This window comes from Neofelis nebulosa, chromosome 3, assembly GCF_028018385.1.
Source record: "Neofelis nebulosa isolate mNeoNeb1 chromosome 3, mNeoNeb1.pri, whole genome shotgun sequence".
Taxonomy (NCBI): Eukaryota; Metazoa; Chordata; class Mammalia; order Carnivora; family Felidae; genus Neofelis; species Neofelis nebulosa.
The window spans coordinates 162,676,696-162,691,457 of NC_080784.1; the positions used below are offsets into that span (position 1 = coordinate 162,676,696).

The 14,762-nt window shown below is 36.4% G+C and overlaps 1 protein-coding gene across 1 annotated transcript in view; it reads left to right on the top strand.

Annotated features, from left to right (window-relative positions):
* PDCL2 (phosducin like 2) overlaps window positions 1–14,013 on the top strand; it is a 36,258-nt gene extending 22,245 nt beyond the window's left edge. The window contains exons 4-6 of the mRNA XM_058722550.1: window positions 3,643–3,786; window positions 10,191–10,399; window positions 13,829–14,013. Of these exons, the coding sequence (XP_058578533.1) occupies window positions 3,643–3,786; window positions 10,191–10,399; window positions 13,829–13,986 (511 nt within the window). The 3' untranslated portion in view covers window positions 13,987–14,013. The remainder of the gene's footprint in view (window positions 1–3,642; window positions 3,787–10,190; window positions 10,400–13,828) is intronic.
* The last annotated feature ends 749 nt before the right edge of the window (window positions 14,014–14,762 follow it).

Consider the following 14,762-nt stretch of genomic DNA (forward strand, 5'->3'; position numbering starts at 1 on the left):
AGCAAATTCCTCATTTAAAGCCAAAACAAAACAAAAATTTTAAGAATTGTAAAAGCAGTTTTACATTCACAGCAAAATGAGTGGAAGGTATAGAGATTCCAATATACCCGCTGCCCCAGCAAATGCATAGTCTCCAGCATTATCAACATCTCCCACCAGAATGATAGATTTGCTATAATTGATGAACCTACATCAATACATCAGAATCACCCAAAGTCTACAGTGTACATACAATACAGTGCATTTTTAGTGTTGTATTTTCTATGAGTTTGGACAAGTGCGTAATGATGTATCCATCATTATGGTATCATACAAATTATTTTCACTACCCTAAAAATTCTCTGTAGTCTGCCTATTTGTCCCCTCCCCATTGCAAATCTCTGGCAACTGCTGATTTTTTTTATTGTCTCCATACCTTGCCTTTCCAGATTGTCATATAGTTGGGGTCGTACAGTTTGTAGCCTTCCCAGATTGGCTTCTTTCACTTGTAATATGCATTTAAGTTTCTTCCATGTCTTTTCATGGCTTGAGAGCTCATTTCTTTTTAGCTGAATAATACTACATTATCTGGATACACCACAGTTTATCCATTCATTTACTTAAGGATATCTGAGCTACTTCCAAGTTTGGGCCATGATAAATTATTTTAAAGCTGCTATAAACACCCACGTGTAGGTTTTTGTGTAGACATAGTTTTCACTCCTTTGGGTAAATACCAAGGAGCATGATAGCAGGATCGTATGGTAAGAGTTTGTTTAATTATATAAGAAACCTCCAAACCATCTTCCAAAAGGTGGCCATTTTGTATTCCAACCAGCAATGAATGAGAGTTCCTGTTGCTCCACATCCTCTCAATCATTTGGTGTCAGTGTTGTAGATTTTGGCCATTTTAATAGATATGTTGTTCTCTCTTGTTTCAATTTGCATTTCCTTGATGACATAGATGTGGAGTATCTTTTAATATGCTTATTTGTCATCAATATATTTTTTGGTGAGTTGCCTGTTCAGGTCTTTGGCCCATTTTTGAATCAGGTTGTTTGTTTTCTGATTGTTGAGGTTTTAGGGTTCTTTGTATATTTTAGATAATACTCTTTCATCAGATGTACCTTCTGCAAATATTTTCTTCTAGTCTTTGCAAAGAAGGTATGTCCCTAGAGACAATAATTGTTGTAGTGGTTTTCTGATCCCCAGTGTAGGTTGATAGTAGAACACAATTGAAATAGTAGTTCCAGATTCCCCAGTTTCTGGATTGCAGCAGGGAAAGCTATTCATTCCTTTGGCAGACCAGTTTTGAGTGTTGTTTTGGATGTCATTCTTGGTAGCCAAGCCCAGAGTCTTCATCTTTATACTGAGTGGTGTGTAAAATACTTAATCCCCCAGATTAAGCTTTCTGCTGCTTTCTGTTTTTGTGAGTAAATCCCAACTGATAATTGTTAGGTGGAAAATGCAGGCCATTGGAAAGAAAGAAAGAAACAAAGAAAGAAAGAAGAAAGAAAAGAAAAGAAAGAAAGGAAGGAAGAAGAAAGAAAAGAAACGAAAAAGAAGAAAGGAGAAAGAAAAATGAGGCCGTTGAACACTATATCCCTTTCTGATGGCAAAACCAACCCAGGTGTTTAATTCTACTGAATTGCAAAGAAAAATGAGGAGGAGAAGGTGCAGAAGTAGAGGAGGAAGATAGTCACACCATTAAGTAGGGTATGGTGCCATCGCTGGAACAAAAACTTTTTGAAATTTTTGGCAGATATAAGCCAGTGAGATCAAATTGACGGAAGTTAATGATAGTGATGCTAAATACTCAGTGCAAACAAAACTGGGCTCCCAAAAGATTTTTGGAGTAACTGTAAATTCTGAATATCTGAGCCAGTACAGGGAAAATTGAAGGATTTCAGTTTGAAAGTTGTGAGAAGGCCCTAGATTTGAATTCCTGTTCTTGGCATTCTTCTCTAGGCTTCATTTTGCTTGATTTGCTTGTTATGTAAAGTGAGTGGTTTTACTTGATATGGTTCTAACACATGCAATAAAAACAGAATGTTCTAAAATATACCCAGGATTTAGGTTTGGCCATGCCAACAGAACAGGAGATAATTGCCATGGTGAAGATAGTTTATTACTCAGTTCTCAAGAGTAGTGGGCATGCCCTACAATGTAGGGCCATACAGGGAAGCATCAGAGTTGGTTAAGAGGCAGAAGGAGTGAGGGGATAGTATGGACACAACTCTTCATTGTGATTTCTGTGGGAAAGGTAAGCTAAGCAGGGTGAGCAGATGTAGGATTGGCTAGTTGAATAATTTTGGCAGGCTCTGGGCTATAGAGGCCGCCTCTAGTTGTCTGATTCCTGGGCCAGGAAAGATTAGGGAATAGGAATAGTGCCTCAGGCCAATAAAGGAGGTGGTTGAAGGATTGGGCTCTGGATTAGTTGGTTTGCTTTTAAGAAATGTGCTCTGCAGTGAGTATTTGCTATCTTTAGAAATTACCTAGCCCTGGGAGAGGCAGTCTCTCTAGGATCAGCAAGGTCCCAGATGCCAGAGCATCAATACAGAAAATAAGAAAATAAAGGGCCTGGTGGGCTCAATCAGTAGAGCATGGGACTCTTGATCTTGGAGTTGTGAGTTCAAGCTCCATGTTGGACATGGAGATTACTTAAAAAAATTTTTTTTAATTATACAGAAAATAAGAAAATCTAGTTGATACACAGAGAAAGAAAGGAGTGTGTACTCCCAGATAACTTAGAGGTATGGAATCAGTAACCTTTAAGAAACTTGTAGGTGTGTTGGAAACTCTGGATCCAAGTGTTCCACAACTAAATCAAAACATGCAAATTTTGAGAAAGTTTTTAAACAAAGTTTCAAGGTCCTCTATGGGTGAATAACTAGGGAACATTTATTGAATACTCATTGTGTGCTAGGCACCATCCTAAGAAATCTACATATGTTATCTCATTTAATCCCCAACAATCCTGTGTAAGTAAGTATTAATATTATTCCCATTTGCAGTTGGAGAACTGAAGCTTAGAGTGATTAAATAACTTGCCTGAGCTTATGCTGCTCATAAGTAGGAGTTGGCATTTAAACCCAGTTTAGTCTTAGAGTGATCACCCTTCTCTACCACCTCTCTACCTGCAATAAAGTTATAACAAGTAATTACACGTGTTCGCAAAGGCTTTGGACCGAAGTTCAGCTCAGCATGATAGTTAAGAGCACCTAAACAGGGTGAGAATAGTACTAACTTGATAAAGTTAAATTAGTTAATGTAGTGCACTTAAAACAGTGCCTGGCAACATAGTAAGCACTCAATAAATGTTAGCTATTATTATTATGTATATGCTTCCTTAGTATTTAACCTGTGTATGTATGAGAATTTGTTGGCTCAATGCCCTCTATAGCTATGATTAAGACCTAGCCTTAAATAAAAAATAAATTTAAAAGTCAATAGCTAACTCCTCTTTGCAATATTCATAACACAAATACCCATATGAAAAGAGGAATTGGAATTATAAGAGCATTAATAGTTATTCTAACATTCTTTAAAGTGTTTGATATGTACTAGCATGACATTCATTGCCCTAAATTGTTTCTGTGTATAGGAATGACCTGAAGACTATAACAATTTTCTTATGTAATTTCATTTTATTTTTTTAATTAGAGAAAAGCGGTTACAGGAATGGAAAGCTCTTAAGATAAAACAAAAATTTGGGGAATTAAGAGAAATTTCTGGAAATCAGTATGTGAATGAAGTCACAAATGCAGAAAAAGATGTGTCAGTTATAATTCATTTATACAGATCAAGGTAATTACTATAGTATTTCTGTAAAATGTTAATATACTAATGTTTTAAGATATTTATGCCTGGTTTTGAGGATTTATAAGGCATATGACAAAGACCACTCAAGAAAAGAAAAATTATACATATGTATATACACATATATATGTATGTATATATGTATGTATGTATATATATATATATATATATATACACATAATGTTAAAAAACAAAATTCAAGTAAAAATCAAGTAAAATTGAAGATCTGATTGACTTCATTAAACAACTAATGAATCAGGCAGCATCCTATCTAGAACAAATGTAGAGGGGAGCTCCAAAGAATTGTACAAAATGGAAGGCTTTTATAGGAAGGAGGGCGGACAGGAAGCTATTAGTAAAAGAAAAGGAAGGATTGTTTCTCTCAGGGGGAATACAGGGGTGTTCTTATTAGATGGATCACCTCATCTTCCTTTGGGGAATGGAGAGCCCATGTAACAGATTACCTCATTTGGTACTAACCAGAAAATTCCAGATTGATTAAATTCCACTTCTGGAGAGGTCGAAACTGCAATAAGTATTTGTTTGCTGTCTTGGGGGCAAGTGACTCCACCTTGGGCCTTGTGGCTTCCTTTTTAATGTGTACTTAATATACAAATGGAGTAATTGGCTTCAGGGATTAAATTAGATATTTTAATATGGTTTCATGTCTCATTTAAAGAATTTGTGGCACTTCTTAAAAGACTAACACTCTTTCAGGGCACCTGGCTGGCTCAGTTAGAAGAACATGCAACTCTTGATCTCCGGAGTTGTGAGTTTGAGTCCCACACTGGGTATGGAAACTACTTAAATAAGTAAATGAATTAAAAAGAAAAAAAAAGAGGGGCACCTGGGTGGCTCAGTCAGTTAAGCATCCAACTCTTGATTTTGGTTCAATTCATGATCTCATGGTCATGGGATTGAGTCCCATGTCAAGCACCCCCCTGTCCAGCTCCACATTGAGCATGGAGCCTGCTTAAGATTCTCTCTCTCTCCCTCTCTCTCTGCCCCTCCTCCATGCATGCACACTTTCTCTCAGAAAAAGAAAAAAGAAAGAGAGAAAGAAAGAAAGAAAGAAAAAAGAAAAATGACATTCTCTGGCAGTTATTTTTTTGTTAGCTTATTACAGAAAATTTCAAACATACTGAAAAGTAGAAAGAATGATAAAATGAATACCCTAAATGCCAGCCAGGTAGATTTGAAAATGAACATTTTGCCATTTTTGTATCTTTTTGTCTGTATGTGGGTATGTGCCTGTGTACCTATCTGCAGGATCATTTCAAACTAAATTACACACAGCGTGAAGCTTTACTCCTGAGTACTTCAGCATGCATCTTCAAAATATAAGGGCATTTCTCTATATGACCACAATACTGTTTTCTCACCTAACAAAATTAGTTATAATTCCAAAATTAATAATAATTGACAAAGGATCCAGTTAAGGATCATGCAGTACATTTGGATATATCATGTCTCTGAAGTCTCTTTAAAAAAAAATGTTTTTTTAACGTTTTATTTTATTTTTGAGACAGGCAGAGACAGAGCATGAACAGGGGAGGGTCAGAGAGAGGGAGACACAGAATCCAAAGCAGGCTCCAGGCTCTGAGCTGTCAGCACAGAGCCCGACGTGGGGCTAGAACTCACGGACTGTGAGATCATGACCTGAGCCGAAGTCGGCCGCCTAACCGACTGAGCCACCCAGGCGCCCCTGAAGTCTCTTTTAATAGAACAATTCCCTCGTACTCACCTCTACTCCCCAAGCAGTTAATTTATAGTGCCTACTTGTACTAAGTTTAACCCAAGTGTCCCCAGGCCTTACCAGCCTGGTATATGATAATTGGGTAGAGTGGCCCATTCCCCAACTCTGTGTCACAGAGATCCTGCAAGCTCCCAGAGTTTCACAAATCTCTCTAGAGTTAGGTCCCAGCAACTCTGCCTGGGTGCCAAGCCAGTCCAGGAACATAGGTGATGCCAATTGCCCTCATTGTTTTCATCCATTCTCTGAATAAAAGATTTTTTTCTCCAGGTCCTCAGAGAAACTCTGTACAGAGCAATTTATGCAGATTAGGGCCCTGCTGTTTACCAGCTCACCAGTTCCTCACACGAATTTTGAGAGGACACCAGGCTCCATAAAAGAAGACATGACTGTTATTGTAACTAAAATGCTTGGTAATTAATTTTTGAGTAGTTTAAGGCCTTAAAAAGAATCTTTCGCATTATCTGATTTTGTACTACTTATCTGATTTTGATTTCTCACGCATAAATATGAGAAACACGGACATTTACAATAATGGGATCTGTGCGTGAGAAGTGTTATATACAAATAGCTTACTAAATATCTTTTCTGAGACCCAGAATAGATGTTGGTTCTGAATGCCCATACCATGGCATAAAATTATTTACTTTAACAGTTATTTCTGGATACATTAATTAAATTTCACAAATAATTTTCAAAAATTCATGCAAGAGATTGATGTGTTATAGTTTCAGTTAGGCTGTTTCAAACTATCATATAACTTTGATGGACTCAAAGGATAAGCATCTTTTTAAAATAATATTTTAAAAAAATCTTGTAACATTTATTTATTTTTGAGAGAGAGAGAGAGAGCGAGCTGAGAAGGGGAAGAGAGAGAGAGGGAGACACAGAATCTGAAGCTGGCTCCAGGCTGTCAGCACAGAGCCTGACGCAGGGCTTGAACCCACGAACTGTGAGTCCATGACCTGAGCCGAAGTCTAGCACTCAACTGACTGAACCACCTAGGTGCCCCTTAAAATAATATTTTAAGTGTTTGTGACCTCAGAGGGCACTCAATCTAAGATAGTTACATAAAATATTTTTTTCTTGACACTAAGAAAATGTATTCATGTGTTGCTATAGAACATACATTTTAAGAAAATTAATCTATAATCAAATTAATCTCTCTATATTTTTTTATTTGAGAGAGAGAGAGAGCAAGCACATGAGTAGGGGAGGAGCACAGAGAGAGGGAGAGAGAGAGAGAATCCCAAAAGCAGGCCCCATGCCCAGCACAGAGTCTGATGTGGAACTCAATCTCACAACCTTGAGATCATGACCTGAGCCACCCAGGCGCCCCTATAATAAAATTTATAAAACAGAAAAAAATTATTTATATTACAAATAGTCCTTAGAAAAGTCTACTTTTTAACTTAATGGATTTACTCATAATTTCATCTTGTGAAGTGGAATATAACTGTTAAACATATTTGTATTTCTAGCTACCTTCTATAAATTTTATAGGAACATAAGATCTTGTTTTTTATCTGGGTTCCTAAGTTCTATAATTTTAATGTCTTTTTGCTATTAAATTTATGGAACTGGGCCAACTCTTCATCGAAGTGAAGGCTCAGCTTGCTTAGTGTCCCCTTAGGGGAAGCTAACTCACCCTGGGCCAGTAAGCCTAGTAGCTGAGCTGCTTGGTCAACCTTGATTCTGATTTTATCCAATCTTACACCTGTGCCCAAATTATAATTTTGGGTTTCTACATCATTCCTATGCCAAACGCATATTTTAAAACTTGAAGACCATAAAAAGGCCCTTAATTCATGTGCTAATGTCAGAGGTCTCCCTTATATTTTATAGCTCTTCTGGGGTTAAATTCTGGCCCTTGAATTCCAACACCAAATTTGTTCCTTTACCATTTGCTGTCAGAATTGTCTTCAGACAAGCACTTTCTCCCTGCACCATAATCTATGACACCATACTTTTCTAATTCCACACTTTTCACTATCACCATCAATGTCCACCTGCCTTCTACCATTCATATCACATACCCCATAAGTCTGTTGTACCAACTCAGCTCTCATTCTGACAGGAATGATAAAAATCACTTTGAATTAGAAATCTAATTTAGTGGGTGCATTTCACCTATTTGAGAAAAACTGAAACTTATAAAGTCTATTTATATTCTTGCTTTGTGTGGAAAACTGATAATTAAGTTAGGCAGGACATACTTTTCTAATATTAAAGTGGGCCACACACTAAAATAAAGCAGGATCTAGATTTGTAGCAGGTTATGATTATCAACATGAATGATGTTATATATTCTGAAATGTAAATTAAATGTATAACACATTTAATTTGTTTTTCTTAGCTTTGTTTCTTGCTCTATAAATTGATATACAACATTGTCTAGTATTAAGAGGATGTCTGAGGATTTTGTAGATGCTGGAGATGCAAAAGGCATGTAAGACATCTGTCTGTCATTAAATTTCAATATAGTAGAGAAAGACAATTAAACATAATAATAAGGTCTACGTGCTAGAATTGAATTCTGTACATAGTAGAATAAAAGTACTGAAGAGGGAGTAGTAAGATTTATCCTTGCAAAGAGGGACGCGTGGAACTTTCTATAGAGTGTGTAACTCTTGGTCTTGGCCTCAAAAAATAAGATTCCCTAAGGAGGAAGTAAACAGGATGAAAGGGGTGTATTAGAGGTACAGCTTGAAGAAGGATACAGAAATAAGATACAGTATCTTACTTTGGAGGGTTTTAAGTAATGGTAGGAGGCAAAGCAGAATGCTGGGGAGACCACTGAGAACCTTGAAAGCTACACGGAGGAGCCCAGACTTTATACTAAAGGCAGTGAGGAGCCATGGAGGTAAGCTAGAGGGAAGGGCAGTTGTTACATGATGAGATTTTCATGCTGAGCTCACTTTGTCAGCAGGGTCAAGGATGAATTTTGGGAACCAAGCCTGGAAACAGACTATTTAGGACAATCTGATGTAGCTCAGATAGGAGAGGAATAAAGTAATGGAGAGAAAGAGGAGAGGATAGGTATAAGGAGGTAGAAGCAACCTGACCTGATTACTGGTTAGATGTTGTAGAGAAAAGAGGCTTTTGGCTTGAGTGCTAACCTAAGAAAATACAGAAGAAATGTATAATATATACATATATAGCAGGGTTTTTTTTTCTTTGAAAGAGGAGGGGAGATGCAGTTCATCAGTGCTATCAGAATGGATAAGATTGTACAGTGAATGTGTCTAGTATGAGAAGAGGGTCCAGGAAGAATACCTACATTTGAGGCATAGACAGAAGAAGGAAGTCAAAGAAGTAAGAAGGAAATTAATAGAAAGTGTTATCACAAAAGCCAAAAAAGGAGAACCTTTCAAGAAAGGAAGTGAACAGGGCATAGAGATGATTATTTTCTTTTTTATTTGGACTATGAAAAGGAGAGAGAATAGCTATCTGAAGAAGACAGAGTTGTAAGGAAGCCTAAAAAAAAAATTAGTAACTTGAATATATTTATAGAAAGTGGAGAAGACTGGGGGTGCCTGGGTGGCTCAGTAGGTTAAACGTCCAACTCTTGGTTTCGGCTCAGGTCATGATCTCAGTTCATGAGTTTGAACCCTGAGTTGGGCTCTGCGCTGACAGTACAGAGCCTGCTTGGGATTCTCTCTCTCTTCCTCTCTCTGCCCCTCTCCAACTCTCTCTCTCTCGTCTCTCTCAAAATAGATTAAGGAGGGGAAAAAAAAGAAAGTGGAGAAGACTGAAAAAAAAAAAACAGGAAAAAAGAGGGCAGAATAACAAGCAGAGAAAGGTCCCACAGGAAATGGAAGGCATATGGGATAAAGTAAAGGAGTAACTCTGAAACAGTTTGATAAAGCTGTGAGTGATAGAGAAAAGAGACTGAAGAGTGGGTATAATGGGAGTGAAGTGATAGAGCTAGAAGAATTTCAGGTTCTGGTTACAGTTCCAATCAATAGTTTTGGAAAATTTATTTATTTTTAGTAATCTCTATACCCAAGGTGGGGCTTCAACTCACAACCCCAAGATTAAGAGTCGCATGATCTTCTGACTGAGCCAGCCAGGTGCCCCTTAAATATCTGATAGGGAATAGTTCTGGATAATAGGGAACAGGATGCTGCATGGAGTGGGATGTCAAAGAAAAGTGTGGGTGAAGTATGTTCGAGTCAAGAAATTCAAGGAAGTTTGAGATAAGACAGTTTGGATGTGATAATCTCTTGTGGAAATAAGCCTAAGGCGGTCAAAAGAGTTGGAACTTCTTGTTTAAACTTAGAATTGCCAAGGATTCCCTAGAAGTGTGTTTCCCCCCCCCCCCCCCCCGGGTCCTATAAAGTAGGAACTGGCTTGATTAAATTGATGCTGTCACATGTGGTTAGCCTTAGTTAGGCATCAAATTCCCATGGCAGCAAGCTTCACCCCCAGGCTGTAATTGTGTTTGTAATTAATATGGGAGGACTTTGCAGTTGGTTCATACTCATTAAAGGTAATAGTAGAGAATTAAGGTTGATATGCTGTTACATTAAAAGAATATCCAAAGCTATGTTTTTGTCATGAAGATGTTTCACTTACTTCATTAGATTGAGATAAGTAGTCTGTTTTTAAAGATATTGTGTATTATTTTTCTTTTTAGCATCCCAATGTGTTTGTTGGTTAACCAGCATCTTAGTCTTCTAGCAAGAAAGTTTCCAGAAACTAAATTTGTTAAAGCCATCGTGAATAGTTGTATTCAACACTACCATGACAATTGTTTACCAACAATTTTTGTTTATAAAAACGGTCAGATAGAAGGCAAATTCATTGGAATTATAGAATGTGGAGGCATAAATCTCAAGCTAGAAGGTAATGATATTATTTTTAAAATGTTTATTAAAAAGGGGTGAAAACTTCCACAAATTAACAAGTAACATGAAAGTTTATCTTCATAAAACATAAGGTTTTTTTCCTCTAGCTTCTGGTGTCTTCTTCTATGTCTCCAGATTAATTTTCCTCAATAATACTCTTGTTATAACATCCACTTGCTTAAATCCTTAATAGTTCCTTGTGTCAAATCAGTTAAAAATACAAAATCTTCTACTTGAGCATTTCAGCCCACCTATCCAGCTATATTTCTCCAGTGCTTTCTAGTTTCTGTTCCAGCCAGGCTGGTCTTCAGTCACTACCACAGACATACCTTACTCATTTGTGCCTTTATTCTTTGTCTCATACTCCTTCCCTATACCCAAAATACCCCACCATTCTTTATTCTTCCTTCCATGCCCTATTCCTTCGTGGTTTTCCTAGATTTCCATTTTGCTCATTGTGTGATTTTGGACCAATTCATAATCTTGTCTTCCTCTTCTCTACGAAATTTCTGTAGCGTATTTTCTTAATTTATTTTTCACTTATCCACATACTATCCAATTATTGTTAATCAATTCCCTTTATTTTCTTTTCCATTGTACACAGCACAATACTTTATAATTTTATCTTCTTTAAGAATTTTTATTTCCTAACCTACTTTTAAAAAATGTTTTATTTTTTTAAGAGAGAGACAGAGCATGAGCAGGAGAGGGGCAGAGAAAGAGGGAGACACAGAATCTGAAACAGGCTCCAGGCCCTGAGAACCTGACGCAGGGCTGCAGCTCACAGATCATGAGATCATGACCTGAGCCAAAGTCCGATGCTTAACTGACTGAGCCACCCAGGCACCCACTTCCTAACCTACTTCTAAGGCCATATCTTTGATCTAGTCATTTCTTAGAACTGCTTGAATTCTATTTTATTAAAATCTTTTTCTCACACCATCATGTTAAAGTCATTGGACCTCATCCCTTTAATTTGAAAGAAATTAATACAGGGGCACCTGGGTGGCTCAGTTGGTTGGGCCACCAACTTCGGCTCAGGTCACGATCTCACAGTTTGTGAGTTTGAGCCCTGCATCGGGCTCTGCACTGACAGCTCAGAGTCTGGAGCCCTGCTTTGGATTCTGTGTCTCCCTCCTTGTGCTATCTCTCAAAAATAAATAAATGTTAAAAAAAAATAAAAGAAATTAATACATAAGAGTACAAACAATAATATAGTAAACATTCATGTAATCAATTACTGCCAAAAATAACAAATGTGAACATTTATTCATGTTTGCATGAGTTGTTTCTTTGTTGCTCAAATAAACATTATAGATATAGTTGAAGTTACCTAGATTTTCATTCCTAGTCCCATTCTCCTCCCTGTCTCCCTGGAGGCAATCACTATCATGAGTAGTATGTTATCTCATCTGTGTTTTTTTTTTGTTTTTTGGGGTTTTTTTGTGTGTGTGTATAAACATTTTTAAAAAATTGTTGTAAAATGCACATAACATGAAATGTATCCATTTATCTTAACAATTTTAAAAATATACAATACAGTATTATTAATTATAGTTACTATGCTGTACATTACATCCCCAGGACTTATTTATTTAGCCATTTTTAGGTATATAGTTCAGTGTCATTAAGTACATTCACACTGTTGTGCAACCATTACCATCATCCATCTCTAGAACTTTTTATCTTGCATAACTGCAACTCTATACCCACTGAACAATAGCCCCCTTCATTTCCCTTTTCCTCTAGTCTTGGCAACCACCGTCCACTTTCTGATTCTATGAATTTGGCTACTCTCAGTACCTCATATAAATGAATGATACAGTCCCTTTGTGACTGGCTTATTTCACTTAGCATAATGTCCTTAAGGTTCATTCATATTACAGCATTTGTCAGGATTTCCTTCGTTTTTAAGGCTGAATAATATTCCATTTTATGTTTAGACCACGTTTTGTTTATCCATTCATCTGTCCGTGGGCACTTGGGTTGCTTATACTCTTTGGCCATTATGAATCATGCTGCTATGAATGTAAATGTACAAAAATAATCTGTTCCAGTCCCTGCCTTCAATTCTTTTGGGTATTTATTCAGAAGTTGAATTGCTGGATTATATAGTAATTCTATTTTAAGTTTTTGAGAAATAGCATAGTGTTTTGCACAGTGGCTGCCCCATCTTACACTGCCACCAACAGGGCAGAGGAGTTCCAATTCGTCCACATCCTTGCCAACATCTGTTGTTTTCTGTGTGTGTGTGTGTGTGTGTGTGTGTGTGTGTGTGTTTTGCATAGTACCATTCTAATATATGTGAGGTGTTTTCTCCACTGATTTTTAATGTTTCCTAATGTCATTTTTCATGGTTCCCAAAATGCTTCAATGTATTTCTGAAGTCTCTAATATACCTCTACTATTTGTCTCAACACAGCACTGTGTTTATTACTATAGCTTTATAACAACCTAGTTGTCTCTAGTAGGGCAAGTCTTTTTCAAAATTTCATGTAGATGTTGGAATTAGTCAACTTATGTGAAAAATTCTGTTGATTATTAGAATCATATTTATAGATTGTTGGGAGACTTGATATCCAATAACAGTGAATGTTCCTACCCATGAATGAGATAGATCTCATCATTTATTTTGGTCCTTTATGGTTTTTGTAATTTTCCTCACAGATATATATATCACATTTTGTAACATATTTTATAATTTTCCTCAGGAGTGTGTTTTATAATTTGCTTCATAAATATTCTGTTCGTCTATACAGTACTTAGGAATAAATTTAACAAAATGATGAATTTTCAGGGATTGGGGTTTTTGGCTATCAGTTAAATTCTTTTGGTTTCTCTCAGATATATTTTTGGTATTCATATTTTTATTAAAATTTTTCCATTAAAGTTTTCAAATGTGTTGGCATAAGTTTTTCATAGTCTCATAGCCATATTAGAATCTTTACCCTGACTATGTCCCATGTAAATTCTTTATATGAATTTATTTTTTTCCCTTTTGTGGTCATTTTTGCCTGAGGTATGTCTATTAGTTTCTTCAAAGAACCAGCTTTTGATTTTGTTGGTCACGTATACTGATTTTTTCTACTTTTGCTAAAGTCTTCATTATATTCCTCTTTCAGTTTTTTTTTGGGGGGGGGGTTACTTTATTGTTCTTTTCCTAGCTTCTTGATTTAAAATTTTAAGCCACTTATTTTAAGTCAATTTAAAATAAACATTTTAGCCGTAATTTCTCCCTTTAAGTATAACTTTGCTGTATCCAATGTGTATTTTGATATTGTAGTCCTTTCACAGTCACTCAGTTCTAAATATATCTAAATATACACATTAATTTTTTATTAGCATCAACTACTGTTTCATATAGATGAGAAATTCTTTTTATTTTCCAAGATTTTTATCTGATCTAATGATGGGTTATTTATTGCAGAACTTGAATGGAAACTAGCAGAAGTTGGAGCGATACAGACTGATTTAGAAGAAAACCCCAAAAAAGGCATTGTAGATGTGATGGTATCTTCAATTAGAAACACTTCTCTTTATGATGACACTAATAGTCCAAGCAGTGATAATGATGATACCAAATAGAAATATTTAATAAATAGCTTCAAAGTATTTATATACTGTTTTGTCAATGCCTTTATAGAGATCAGAAAATTTATAGATTTGTTTTATTTTTATATTAGAATTATAGCTTATATATCATTTTTTATTTATTTATTTATTTTTGGGACAGAGAGAGACAGAGCATGAACGGGGGAGGGGCAGAGAGAGAGAGGGAGACACAGAATTGGAAACAGGCTCCAGGCTCCGAGCCATCAGCCCAGAGCCTGACGCGGGGCTCGAACTCACGGACCGCGAGATCGTGACCTGGCTGAAGTCGGACGCTTAACCGACTGCGCCACCCAGGTGCCCCTAGCTTATATATCATTTTAAAAACTTTCAGGTATTTCACAATTTATTGCCTCCAACAAAACCAGAATTTGTACTGGACCCTGTGGTTTATCCTTTTTTTGACCCACAAGTCCTCTGTGTTGTTTACCCCCAAAGAGGCCTATGAATAAAAATAATGAAAGATGACTTTAAATTTCATTTCAATTACATCAATAGCTTTTATTTTTATTTTTAAATTTTTATTATTAAATATTTTTTAAGTAGGCTCTACACCCACTGTGGGGCTTGAACTCAGACCCTGACATCAAGAGTCACATGCTCTACTAAGCCAGCCAGGCACCCCTACATTGAGAGATTTTAAAGTTTATTATTTAGGGGCCTTGAGTGAAAATACTTAAATTTGTGACTATATACTTTTTCTTTGAGATCTCTTAGCTGTTAAAAAAATTAACCACTTGGGCTCCTGAATG